Raw genomic sequence first — 14036 nt, forward strand, 5'->3', positions numbered from 1 at the left:
CTTCAAGTTGAGATGTATTTTCTCGCAGGGACATTTTTTTTTTCCAATCTGCGACTCAGGAGCATGTGTCAAGATCAATAAGATCGTCCTCGATGCTTTGTGCCTCAAGTTTCGCAATTTCCTGCAGCGTATAGCCTGCCATTGCAAGAGACTCGAGAAGCCTAGTGAAGTATTCTTCAACTTTTGTTGCCAGCATTCTAGATTTAGTGACAAATATTTGATGTGGCTAGGGCATGTCAGTGGCACTCAGTTCCCAGGCTCGCTGAATGCCAAGGATCTTGAACAGCATTGTCGTCATTTTTCTAGTGGCCCATGAAATAGATATGTGAGCAATGTCGAGCCCAAGGTACTTACCCTGTGCCACTGCGACCCAAAACATAGCATGACGTAGTGGATTCAACAACCTTTTGTTCTTGAGGACTGAAGCAATGTCAATCGCTAAACCCGTTTCAAAGCAGCAGGACATACGAGAGCATGAAGACATGGTGTACATCTTGGTTTGCGATGAGACCTTTTGCAAGAATGAGACGATGTAGATGACCAAGTATAAGGTTGCTCACTATGCAAAAATGCCTGAGGAGACATTATCAACTCATTCTATATCAAAGAACTATACAAACAAACGTACTTGCGAGAATGTAACATATTTCTCTAGGCTAGATAATCATCAACCATCATGCATCAAATTGCAAAATATTCACTCATACACAAGCAAAGAGTGAAGCTGCACCACAGATCAACCACTGTACTACCAAAAAATATAAACACTCAACATGTTCCATGTCCTTGGCACTAAGATCCAGTGGGCTAGCCGGAGTTTCTGGCTTGGGCTCCGTCGGTGGGAATGAGGCTGGTAGAATAACATTGTCAGCTGGTTTGGTGCAAAATATGCATCTGATAGAGCGATTACTCAGTTGGCCGCATAATAGATGACAGGTATGCTCAACCATCTGCGATATTCTGCACCTCTGCGTGCTAGATGGTTTCCCAAGGCATTCCATATTCTGCTGAGCTCAGAGTGTCTATAGATCCCGTATACTTTGATGACTGGTATTCGCGTGAGTGATTATGAACATTGATGTTCATTTGTGATGCATGATGGCGCACCTTGTCTCTCTGACTATCAAGAATTGGTCTCAGCATCATTTGCTGGTCTTTGAAGGAAGAATCACACACTTCTCCATCCCGGTCAGGGACGCAATCAATCTGGTACTGTGATAGAAATAGGTTATCTCCTGCCCAGAGTTTCTGAGAAATGATGTCTACCACCAGCCATAAGTCTTTGGTCATCTTGGCTTCAAAGACAGGAATGCCTGCATCCGGCCCATTGAGTCTCTTGTGATTGTTGGCTGAGAATTGACCAGTGCGAGAGATTTCTGTGGTAATTATAAGATCAGTGATATAAATGACGTCGAAAGATGGACTTGATCTTCTTGTAGATAATCTTGAATATTTTTTTGTCCACTCGACGGTGTTCACGTAGATGTTTATATGCCTCAGAGGATATCAGAATTTGCCACTCGCTGAACCCAGTTCGCATTTTCAAAGTAAAGAGCAGCCTTCATGGGCTGCACCATCAGATATGCACTTTGTTCTGTTAAGCTCTTGGCATCTTCAGGGAATGAAACTTCAGGCGCAACATCTTTGGCAGACTCTTCTACATTTGGGAAGAGAAGGGCTTTGATGGGGAGCTGTCAGGGAACATCGAAAAGTACAGCATGAGAATACACACCAAGAGGATTTTTTTCAGCTCTGCAAGGATGTAGGTGGACAGCGAATGTGGCCGCCTCACTCGTGGGAGGCACAGCCATGCCAAGTTTGACAAAGAGTGATGCATCAATAGTTACACAAGCATTCTGGCAATCACGCTTGCGCATGACTCAGGACGCCCACATGTTGACGACTCTGTCATCAGGTTCGACCTCGAAGAGATCGGGATCGCTCTCAAGCGACTTTATGTCAGAAAATTTCATGGTGCTCAATGCACACAGCACGGGCTGTGCACCCTCAATGAAGGCCCAGTAGTGATCGATATCCTTCGCGACTTCCCTCACCAAAGACTCGATTGGCAGGGCTAGAGCATAAACAGACAGATTGTCCAGCATCTTGCACTGCAAGAGATGAGCGGTACTCTTGGGTGTCTGTAGGAAAGTCAGCCATTAGTTGCGAGATCATTTCTGTAGAGCGATCCCAAACTATTCAAGAAGTTAGTTGATATCATGGAAATGAAGTCTGCGAGATACCTGAGACAATGTGTGCAAAAACATGAGGGAGAGAGAGCAGATACTCAATTGTAGGTTGTAATCCACTGTGACCTCCTAGAGCGTCTAAGTGACACAAGGCAGCTCTGAGACCTGTTTCATCGGCCAATTGATTGGTTGAAAACAGTTCCATAGAACTGGAAGAGTAAGTTGTCATAGTAAAACATGAAGAAATTGAGAAGGACATTCAAAGCTTGAGCTTGAGCACTTGAATGGTTGTGGTTGGTACACCAAAGATCATGGTGCAAAAGAAAGCTCCCTTAAACATGCCCTCCGAGTCTGAACTTAAAGCTTAGCTTGAACTTGAAGGCGTTAGTATGCCCAGACCTAGTCACCTACTATCATGATCAGAAGCTTGGCAAGGACAAACTTGGACTAATGAAATCTGGATTTCGAGGATATTTCTGGATTTGTTGGAAAGAGGAGTTCATGAGCCTAAGGACATGTCGGAAGTTCGATCTTCATCGATACAAGGATGCGACTCCTAAGTGTATGTAAGTACAGTATTAAGTATACTATCAGTAGAGCGAGCAGCAATATTTACCTCAAGGCCTCACTACTCTGACTCAGCACGCTTCACTTATGTAAATTCAACATAAGCTGCGGACTTCGAAACCATTAGCGCTTAGCCTCCGCGGACTCCTTGCTACTTTCACAACCCCACGAGTCAGCCGCATGTTGAAGCTTCCAAGCATGATAGGGATTTTCCCCAGTACGATCGTCATACTATGCACCGATTTGGGCCGTAGTACTAGCTGCCAACAACTACCGTGGCAGGCAGATCATCATTCCTAGTCAAAGTTGGCCATTGACACCTAGGATCTGAGCTGAAGGGCAAAAACCAGTTGGACTTGGGATCTCGGGAGCCAACCTGACACGGCGCCGCGAGCTGATCGGATAACTGAAAAAGAAGTTCAACTTAAGGGTTTCTACTTGCGAAGATATAGACAATGATGTAAACATGTTGGGAGGTTCCTGATAAGAGAGTGAGTCAGTGAGACACGTTGCAAAGTGCGGCCCTTCCTCATTGATATAGTGACTTTGGCATGTTCTGCAGCACTGTGGACTTCTGAAACGGTCGCTATTGGGATAGGCTGTTGATCAGCGCTTCAGCAAGCTATTAGCAATGAACTGAGCTTGATATGACTAGCGGAGAATATAACTAGCGGAGTACGAGCGGAACTCACTGAAATATATTGGCGGCACCTTGGAGTAAATCTATCTCAATAGAATATGAACCAATTGAGATTCTCAACAATGGCATATCTAGTATAGTGTGCGTCTCGAAAATGACAGTATACCTGGAGACTCTCACTTGGAATTTAGATCTCCCGGTATCCGATTTTGCGTTCCCCCATGTGTGCATGATGAGACTCTGTATCCATGAGACCCTTGAGCCCAGTTCCAGGAATCGTCGCGTCACCTATCGTAGCCGGATATAACAACAAGTTAGGAATTACACATTACCATTGTTCTTCTGCCAAGTGAGTTGGCACGTCAAGAGAACTTTGTCGGAGACAGAGCAAGTCAAATCTGAGGTCTGCTGGCAATGTGCTGGCAATATAAATGATATCTGTTTGAAAGAGTATTTCAGGTGGACGGGCCGAGGTTCTGCGCAGAGCACTATTCAGGGCATAAAAGCGAGCTGTCTTCCTACTCCCCTTCAGATTTATTTTTGGGATCCCATATCACATCTCACAAATAATGCGTCTCTCCTTCGTCCTCGCCGTTATTGCTGCTTTTAAGTTGACAGTGTCTCCTGTCAGTGCTGACAGTGAATGTCCCGTCAGCTGCGACGCCACTACAGTTTCAAATTGCTGCCATGGCCAGGTATGCGTGGAAATAGACCACCCTGTGAGTATGAGTAGTTTTCATCTAACTCCGTGACTCACCGACCTGGTAGAATGGCATCGTGTATTTGTGTAAGCCATATTCACCGTGACAGTGAGTCGTGTTTCTGCTTTTGCATTGGTGCAGTGTGGTTGACGCCATGTCACGTAAGTAGTTCTTGAGTAGTTCGTTACTGAACGCTCGTTTGTCACGGTGAATAAACTTCACCATGCTCGAGCATTCAAGAATACCTTAAATTAGAGGAACACCGGGTGACTGCGTAAAATATGACTGAAGTACTTACGACGCATCGGTTTTCATCTCGTTGTAAGCTTGCAGAATATAATTTATGAAGGCCTCACATGATGGGCAATCGGACAGAATCATTCCTTCCGTGGGATCTCGATCAATCGTTCCATCCTTAAATATGTTAGCAGCTCCAGCGGTAGTGCTGATGTAGGCATTACCTGCAGAAGTCCACACACAATAACACGCACACACCGAATGTGATGAATGGCATCATTAAATTCGGGCAGTCATAAGTAGCATTGGAGCAGTGTATCTGCGACTGTGTGCCTGCGTGTCGCGAGTAAGGCAAAGTGGTGAAGAGCACTACGCGTGACGACAAAACCCGAACCGGGGACACTGAGCAGCTGACTAAGCTATGGTACTACCCGGCTGCTACTTCCGCCCCTCGCCTAGGGGTCCCCCACTCCAGCATGCTCATGATATCTTAAAATTAGTCAAAGCAACATTTGCTTCAAATATTAGTGAAGATATTCAGTCAACAGCACCGCGTCATGTGGTAGAACAGTGTTACATAGCCGCACTGTGGCAGCTCGGAATCCCCGTGTTCAAAAATGTTCTATGCTCGTTTATTGTCCACCATGACTTTGGTTTACTCTCACGCACGCACAGGCATTGATTACACTGTACAATATGTTTAATACTAATACACGACGAAATGGCAGTCTCGACTCTCCACAACTTTAGTAAAATCAATAGTCGTCGATATCCTCGACATTGAGAGTAGGTCTCTCTTTCTCCTTTCGCACAGGAGCTTTCTTCTCTGCAACGATGCCCTTATAGGCCATTTGAAAGTCGGATTGCATATCTTGCATGTTGCTGGGAACACTCTGCATGAATTCCTTGACCTCTAGAACTCCACTTTTGAGTGCGTCGATGTTACGGGCACGATGAGCCGGTGAGGAAGGTTCTAACTGCTTGCGCAATTTCGATCCCTTCTTAAGGAGCCCTCTGCAAACAGGACGGTGTTAGTTATTGTATGTTGTTGAGTGAGTGAAGACGGACACTATCTCGTTTCTCTGCTTGCCCAACTCCTCAAGTTTTTCATGAGACTCCTTGTTAAGAAGGCCTTTCGTCTTCGCTTTGGCAGCGCGAGTCAGAGCAATGCCTCGTTCCAGGCAAACCAGAAGGTGAGGCAATGGTCCAAGGAAAAAGAAGTTGTAGTAACCCGGATGCCATTCAGAGGACTGCGTCTCCTTCAGGCATGTCATGAATATCGCATCGATTTCGGCATTCACTGCACGACTCGAGCGGCGTACAACGTAACGGCGGTATGCGTTCTGAATCTTGCGAGCCGCTTCTTCTTCCTCCACCGATGGTCCGTTAGAGCGTAGCGACTCATCAAAATCGGGTGCAAGCGACGTCACCGCCTCATCTAAAGTCTCCAACGCATCACGTGTCTCGGCATCAGCATTCACTACGACATCCTCCTCCTTTTCTTCTTCTCCTTCAAACTCTTGAGGTTGTGGTTCCGGTTTCTCTTTCTCATCATGCTGCACAACCTCTGGTCGGTCCTTGGAATGTTCTAAGCGAGGTACAAAGGCCGGGGCATCCATTCTTAGAGTAGATTGTGCGATCACTGCGTACGATGAAAGGAAATGGGGAATCTCGATGACCTTCTCGTATAAGAGTCTACGGATAGGATAGACTCGAACGCGCTGATCCATTGTTTTGTGGATAAGATGCACCAGATTGCTCGCTCCCATGTTGTTGTCGAAGGCGACGAGAGCTCGGAGGTAACCGTCTGAGGATGGCGCCCGTCCTGGCAACGGTGTCATGTACTTGACCACGTCATCCACAAGTTTCCGATAGTTAGCCGTACGCCAATTCGAAGGAGGGCTGTTCTTGTGCAGAGAAAGCATGATCTTGTCAACTTTGTCTTTCATGAACCGATTCCTGATGTTATGAGCAACTAATGAACTAATTCAGCAGCCAATGGGTTTCGAATAGAAATAACAAACGTACCAAGGCAGAGAACCCTGCAGCTGCATTACATGTGGTCAATATGCGTTTCGTCGACGAACAGATACTAAGCTGGACTCACATCCGCGAAATGAAAACATTGCGGAGAATAGGCGTAAATTTAGTATGGTTCAGCCAGAGGAATTCTGCCTAATTATAATCCCGGATTTCTGAAGAGTTGAGAGACTCACCCATGCCAGCTTCTACGCGCAATGCTTCGACCACCCTCGCTATCTCATCCAAAAGCTTGCCCATCAAAAACAGCTTAGCTTCTTTCTCCGCAGTGAATTTGTGGGGAAACAGCAACCAGTTGCATGGAAGGACGACGTCATGGAGGGGAAACTTATTAAAGCCCGGGTCCATTCGGTACTTGATTACAAAAGCGCTGCAGATGTCCTCGATACAGTCGCACAGCACGGAGAGGTTGGCATATAAACGATTATCGAGGACATGTCTGATTTGCACTTAGTTGAATGCACGTAGGGACAAAAAGAACGCTTACAGAAGATACAGGATTCCAGATGAGATGCTGCTACGGGTAGCTCCTTGGTAAGAACTGAGCAGGTCATGAACCATATAACGACCGTCCGCCTTGCGTAAGAGTTCTAACGGTCCAGAGACCGTACACTTTGCTCGAGAGATGTAGACAGGTGCGTCGTGCCTATCAAAAGCGAAACTTAGACTGGTTATCCCCATCAACGCCGTCAAAAATTCAGCCTGGGTATAGAATGGGTCGAGCGAGTAGAAGGATTCGCGGATCCAGAGCTTCACCACTTTCATGCCATCTAGACGAAGAGGCATCAAGTTCATGTCAAGGTCCGCGGGGGAACCTTGAATGAAGAAGGGTGGATTGATAGCCTCGTAAAGATGTTTGAGCCAGTCCCTCATGCTGATAAAGCGATCAGTATGAGAACTCGATCATAAGCTACCTCCAGCCGCACCTATTGCGTCGTTCAATGCATGGGTGAGCGGAATACATGAATTGCAAGATAAGAATCTGCCAGATGTGGATGGCAACACGGCTGTTGTAATACCGGCGATCCAATTTCGATACTGCAACATGCTCTTGGGGACAGTTATCTCTTCGGCATACTCCAGATATCAAGAATGGCAGGCATTGCGAGAAAACGGGAGATTCGTAACACATAGCATCGATCTCCGATACTTTATCCTTCAAGATCGTCCGAATGGATCGTTGTAGCAGCTGGGTGGCGTTTCGGCGAGAGGCTGTATACCCAGACGGATCATGGTGTTCCGATACCCAAGTGATGCCTTGGCGGATTTCCATCACACAGTTGTGGAGGAACGTTCCATCTGGTATGAGAAACTCGTCACCGGACAACGGCACGATGGAGAACAGTCTCTGGATACCCTTATGCTCCATGGGGTCAGGGGAGGTCAAAATCAGATAGAGCAATCGAACGTAGGCATGGAATTGTTGAAGAAACCGTTGCATTTCATCGACCGCGAAAGTTCGAATGTCTGTGGTTCGAGAAAATATATGGTCCAGGCAAAGGAGAGCTGCTGGCTTATTATGTTCATGGAAGTTAAGCGCAAGGTTTCTCAACGGCTCGTGATTTCCGTGCAAGATATTCCGAAACATCGATATCTGGATGTCAATCAGTCCAGCTGGATACTTGAAGACTGCTAATACGCACTAGATCACGCGTCGCCGGCGTTAGTTTGTTCGTCTCTAGCTGATCAGCGAGAGCGATGAAATGCCGCATTGGCTCATCAGCGACAGTTTTTGCAGTGATTCTGAAGGAGCATTTGCGCCAGAAGTATTCCAATATAGTCTCGGCGGCGCGAACAGTAGATTTGACGTTGCTGTTGTCCTTGATGAATGCTCGAACAGCTTCCAAGGGTCTATTCTCTGACAAGTGGAGCTCTGCGGCCTCATAGTACCTTGAGTGAGATTCAAGCAGTGAGGCACGAGCGTAATCGAGATCATAGTCCTCCAGAAATGCGAGTTGATGTTCAAATGTCGAGAAGAGAGGCAAGGGAGCCCTGCGCAATTGCTATTGAATGAGAACATTGTGAAGAATCTGAGACTTACTGAGTGTTGTTCCTGCTGCAGTAAAACAGTCTGCACACAGTCCATAACTCCTCCGTGGTCTCTTCAGGTATATTCGTGCCATGGTCATCAAGGACATGGAGAGTCTTGTCAAACCGTCCAGCCTTGCGATATCTCTTCGCTGCTTGCTCGAACTCATGAGCATTGAGATAGGCCTCAGCAGCTTTAAGATCATCCCCTGCTCGAACGTAGCAATCCGCTGAGTTACGATAATATTGGAGCTTCTGATTTCCTGTTGCGGTTGCACCACAATCAGTAAAGGTATCAGCTGCCGCGTTAAAGGCTCTTTTTTGGTTGCTAAGTATGGCCACTCCGACAGAAGAACGTGCGACTTCTCGCAGTTGGTATGCTTCACAGACCTTCACCTCACGATGAAGGTTAGCACGTTCGAAGCAATGGATAGCCTGCGAGTAACGCTTGTGCGAGAATAGTGAACGCCCGAAGGATGCCCATTCTTCTGGAGTCGAGGAGACAGCTAGATGAGGGACATCGGTGCCGGGGGTACAATTTTGGATCTGATTACGAGAGGTCCAAAATATCTGAAGGGAAAGTATTATCAGATTGAGTTACGCCGATACGCTGCTCTTAACGTACACGCATCGGGTCTGATTTGTCGGACTTATCAACGATCCACATGTTCTTCCTTGCTCGAGTGATTCCCACATAAAGAAGTTTGAGCTGATAAAAGTAAGCCAGAGTTTATCCCGAGGATCGGTGTGCCTACCTCACTACAAACCCCAGCATATCGCGCCTCATCACGATCGAAGTTCGGTGCATGTTCTTGACCCTCTACCCCATTGAGGACTATGCGCCATCGTGACAGATCTATGACAGAATCCTCGAAAAAGTTGTACAACAGCACCTGGCCGAAGTCAGGCATCCATCAGATAGCTAAGTTAGCGTTCTCACATCATTGAATTCCAGGCCTTTGCTCTCGTAAAGCGTCCTGCATACATATGTGAACATGAAAACACAGAGCAAAGGCAGTCTTAATACGACTCACATAATCAGTCCAATTTCGCCTACTTGTTCTCGCAACTTCTGACGTGCTGCATCGTCACGCACAAGAATGCCTAGATACCTTGTCAGTGTATGAATGAAACCACCAACCAAGTACTTTACACTGCTGAGCTCCGAACTCAATATGACTACCACTGGAAGAATCCTCAGTAGGAAAGAAGGAATGTCGTCCAGACCTGCTTACCTCGCCCCGAACAAGAACTGTTCATAGCGAACAGTGTCTTTATCCCAACCAGTAAAAAACACAGGCTTCAGCCCGTCAACCACCCCTTTTTCTGGCCGAAGGTTATCGATTGTGTTGGGCCAAAATTTTGTGATGAGTTCGATCACAGAATGCGCGCAGTTGACAATGCCACCGTGTGATCTGTAGTTGATCGCCAATTGAAACATCGTGGGCTGATGAAGATATGCTCCAACAGAATTGACCGAGGTATTTTGCTGCTGTTGTAAGATGTTAATTCAGGCCCGAACTAAGTTACTGTCTGCTGACCTCTACACGGTAGAGAAATGCTTTCAGATCATCGAACCTGAAGGAACTCCCTGCAGAGATTGTCTGTGCGGTGTCCCCAGCCCAGAACAGACCGTCTGGATTCCTGCATAATTGCCTCAAAACTACAACAGAAAGTTCTAAATGGGTTCCTATCAATGAAACACAGAATAGCTACTTACAGAGTGCGTCGATCAGAAGGTTGTCCTGTGCTTCGTCGACATACCTAGTGCAGGTGGTCAGGAGTAGGGTGCATTGGTGGGGATAACACATACATATAATCGACCTTTTGGCCAGGGATCTTCTGGCTCCGCAAGACCTTAAGTATCGCATGCGTGCTGTTTGGCCATATATCGTGACATTACGTGGGTGAGGAGGAATAGGACGTACCGGTCTGCAACATCATGATGACGTCGCTGCCTCTTGATTTTAGTATAAATCTCGAAGATGTCATACAGAATTCCCCTCTGATTCGCAAAATTTGGGTTAGAGCGATGAGGAAGACAGAGGTAGTTTGAGCGATCGAGAACTCCTTCAGGACAGGTCAACGCGTGTTCGGAGCCTTTGACGATCCCTGCAGGTATATTCAGGAACTGCGGGCGTCAAGATAATGCAAATTAGTACTCGCCCATGAATTCGCTGAAAACCAACCACGGGTCTGGTGGGGTAGTGTCAGTGCTTCGTTGTCATAACAAGAGAAAAGGACACTACTAAGATTCTTGGCGAGATTCTGCGGAAAATGAGGCCAGTATTGATTTGCGAATACATCATAGGTGACGAAACAGTCATGCGCCTCAGCATCGTCAACATTGAAGAAAAGCCCTGCACTATCTCTCGTTTCGGGGACGTCCTTGCTCAAGACATCTGCTGCGATCATCTTCGCTAGCTACATAAACGATTAGCTTAGGGGCTGTCCAGACGACGGATTGGGACGTACTCGATCAAAAGTCACAAAAAGAGGAAAGTGCCTATCCTCAAGTTCACTGTATTTCATGGGTATATTCATCAATGATTCGGGCAGGTCATCGAGATCAACAAGGCCCTCCTGAACACTTTGCGCCTTCATTTTCGCAAGTTCCTGCAGGGTGTAGCCTGCTAACGCCAAGGATTCGAGAAGCTTCGTGAAATACTCTTCCACTTTCGTGGCGAGTACTCTGGATTTAGTGACGAAGATTTGGCGTGGCTTCGGCATGTCAACGGCACTCATCTCCCAAGCTCGCTGAATGCCGAGAATCTTAAACAGCATCGTCGTGGTTTTTCTAGTTGGGTGTGATAAATACGCTATTCATATCAAGGGCGGAACACTTACCCCGTGCCGCTGCGACCCAAGACATAACACGACGTAGTACACTCGACAATCTTTTGTTCTTGAGGTCTGAACCGATATCAATCAGTGAATTCGTCGTATTGGGGCAGAACTCACGTGAGCATGAAGACGTGCTGTACGTCTTGATTTGCAATGAGACCTTTTGCAAAGATGAGAAGAGGTGGCGAACAACTGCATGATCACTCACTATGGAGGAATGCCTAAAAAAAGAGGTTATCGAGTCAGTATTCGCGTGTCTATAAACCGTATTTACAAGCTTACTTGCGAGAATGTGACATATTTCTCCAAACTAGAAAATCGTTAGATGGGAACCAATATAAGGATGGCGAAAGTTCATACACAAGCAAAGAGTGAAGCTATGTCATGGATCAATGATCGTACTAATGACAATTGAAAATACTCAACGCGGTCCATGTCCTTATCACTGAGATCAAGTGGGCTTCCTGAACATTCTGGCTCAGGTTCAGCCGGTGGGAATGACGCCGGCAGAATCACGCTGTCATTAGAAAAGACTGGTCTGTTCCGAAAGATGCACCTGCGCAAGCAACGATTCGTTGAATTGCATCAAGAGCTGAAAAATGTCCTCACCTTCTACGATATTCTTTGCCCTTGCGTGCAAGATGACTACCCAAGGCATCCCATATTCTGCCAAGTTGCGCATGCGTATAGATGCCGTATACCTTGATGACTAGAGTTCACGTGAGCGCTAATGGCGGACACATGATGTAATTTAATTGCTCTTGATAGCTCACCTTGTCTTTCGGACTGTCGAGACTCCGGTTTCAATATCGTGCTTATCATCAATGGAAGAACGGCCTACCTTTCCGTCCTGGTCAGGAACACAGTCGATCTGGTACTGTGAGAAAAGGTCGGTCGTCTCCTGCTCCAAGTGACGTATGTGAGATTACACCTACTACTAAGCGTAGGTCCCTTGTCATCTTGGCCTCGTGGATAGGAATGCCTGCATCCGGCCCATTAAGCCGCTTGTGGTTATCATCTGAGAAATGGCCATTCGATAGTTGTCTGTGGCAAAGATGAGATCATTGCAGCGAAATTCATCAGAAAACATACTTGATCTTCTTGACGATGATCTTGAATACCTTCTCATCTGCTCTACGGAATTCACGCAAATTTTTATAGGCTTCGGTAGATATGAGGATTCGCCACTCTCCGAACCCATCCGCGTTTTCGAAGTAAAGCGCAGCCTTCATGGGCTGTACCATTGGGTACGCGTTGGGTCCGTTTGTCGGGCTCTCGATATCTTCGGTTGACGAAACTTCAGGCACAGCATCTTTGGCAGACTCTCCCACATTTGGGAAGAGTAAGGCTTTGATGTCGCCTGCCAATTCCGTCCTCCGCAGAAGCGAGAGGTAGAACTTATGGAAAGCCGTCAGGAAACACATCAAAAAGCAGCAAATATACGCACCGACAGAGTAATTTTCAGCTCCTCAAGAATGTGAGAGGACAATGATATGGCAGCCTCACTCGTGGGAGGCACAACCACACCAAGCCTGACGAAGAGCGATGTGTCGATAGCCGTATAAGCTTTCTGGCGATTACGCTTGCGGATTTTCTGGGGCACTTTCTTCTTGACGAATCCATCATCAGATTCGATGTCGAAGGGATCAGTCTCATCTTCAAATGACTTTGCACTAGTAAATTTCATGGTGCTCAACGTGCGAAGTACGGGTAAAGCGCCCTCGATGAAGCCTCTGTGGCGGCTGATGTCCCTTGAGACTTCCACCGGCAGAGACTCGACTGGCAAGGCTAAAAAGTACATAGACAAATTGTCTAGCATCTTGCTCGCAATGGATGTTAGATATTCTTGAGATTTCTTTGGAAAGCCTGTCATAATGTGTGAGATCATTGCCTCATGGCGATCCCAAACTGTTACAGGGTCAGAGCTGATGGCGCTCGAAGAAAGTCTGTGAGATACCAGAGATAATATATGCAAAAACATAGGGTGATGATAGCATATGTTCGACCGTGGCTTGCAATCTGGCTGCTCCCGAACTTGAGACTGCGTCCAGATGATACAAGGCGGCTCTGAGGCCTGCCTCGTCGACTATTCGATCTTTGGAGAGTAAGTCCAACATGGTCTGTTGAACGAGAGAAGCTTGTGATAATGAAGTACTTATACAAGGTGCCGGAGAAATACTTGAGTGGTGTCAAGAGGTACAAAGATACAAAGGAGTGCCTCGTGAAGCAATCTCTGCAATGAGGCTGTTCTTATATTGTCGAACGAGCGCTTTGTTTGAATTTCCAAACAGGTTGAGGCGCAAACTGCGCACCCAAAATTGACACCTGTAGGCGACGCCAGGGAAGCTGTATATGAGCGATAAACTTGGACCCTCAAATGATCCCAGATTGTGACAAGAATCTGGCCCTTACGTACGTGGAAGAGGCCGACACTGCTACTAAGTAATAACAATAGACTTATGAGAATTGAGGATTGAGAGGCAGGATTAAGAAGTCTGAATGGTGACAAAAACGCGTCCAGACCGGATCTTCGTGAATTGTGACTCCCGAAGCGTACTAGAATGAGCTTAGGTAGTTGTTCGCGTAGGCAAACATGATTGACTTCAAAAAGTCCTTAGGAGAGATGTTCAACATTCAGAATTTTGCATGAAATTTACATACATATATTACGTAATTGAAGATACTGCGGCTACTCCCGTAGTGTGGCACTGAATGCACTGGAACTTCAGCAACAGGCGGTTCGCAGTGACGCACTAGCAAATATTATCAAGAATCCCTGCTCACTGGCCA

General features: G+C 46.6%; 2 protein-coding genes across 2 annotated transcripts; both read right to left on the bottom strand.

The window, feature by feature from the left end:
- Nucleotides 1-55: 55 nt before the first annotated feature.
- Nucleotides 56-2418, bottom strand: DFJ58DRAFT_737663 (uncharacterized protein; the record flags this gene model as incomplete). The annotated part of the gene is made up of 13 exons (XM_041386957.1): nt 56-161; nt 355-420; nt 469-511; nt 561-573; nt 629-656; nt 708-724; nt 774-850; nt 1108-1120; nt 1177-1376; nt 1411-1495; nt 1530-1691; nt 2092-2195; nt 2244-2418. The coding sequence occupies 13 exons, from the start codon at nt 2416-2418 to the stop codon at nt 56-58; spliced, it is 1089 nt and encodes a 362-aa protein (XP_041235032.1).
- A 2566-nt stretch (nt 2419-4984) lies between these two features.
- DFJ58DRAFT_750839 (uncharacterized protein) lies at nt 4985-13585 on the bottom strand. The gene is made up of 35 exons (XM_041387764.1): nt 13204-13585; nt 12694-13154; nt 12339-12643; nt 12182-12290; nt 12088-12123; nt 12020-12032; nt 11856-11955; nt 11673-11802; nt 11607-11623; nt 11529-11556; nt 11455-11467; nt 11364-11406; nt 11250-11315; nt 10878-11199; nt 10652-10826; nt 10569-10598; nt 10331-10514; nt 10216-10278; nt 10123-10166; nt 9944-10065; nt 9638-9894; nt 9556-9587; nt 9437-9506; nt 9343-9379; nt 9158-9295; nt 9028-9111; nt 8416-8972; nt 8018-8366; nt 7301-7968; nt 6862-7248; nt 6551-6813; nt 6442-6505; nt 6363-6382; nt 5403-6309; nt 4985-5348 (listed from the first exon to the last, which is right to left on the bottom strand). The coding sequence occupies exons 1-35, from the start codon at nt 13361-13363 to the stop codon at nt 5090-5092; spliced, it is 6513 nt and encodes a 2170-aa protein (XP_041235033.1). The 5' UTR covers nt 13364-13585; the 3' UTR covers nt 4985-5089.
- Between the last annotated feature and the right edge of the window lie 451 nt (nt 13586-14036).

The sequence above is a fragment of the Suillus subalutaceus genome (genome assembly GCF_016647625.1).
Source record: "Suillus subalutaceus strain FC151 chromosome Unknown DFJ58scaffold_383, whole genome shotgun sequence".
In the NCBI taxonomy this organism is placed as follows: Eukaryota; Fungi; Basidiomycota; class Agaricomycetes; order Boletales; family Suillaceae; genus Suillus; species Suillus subalutaceus.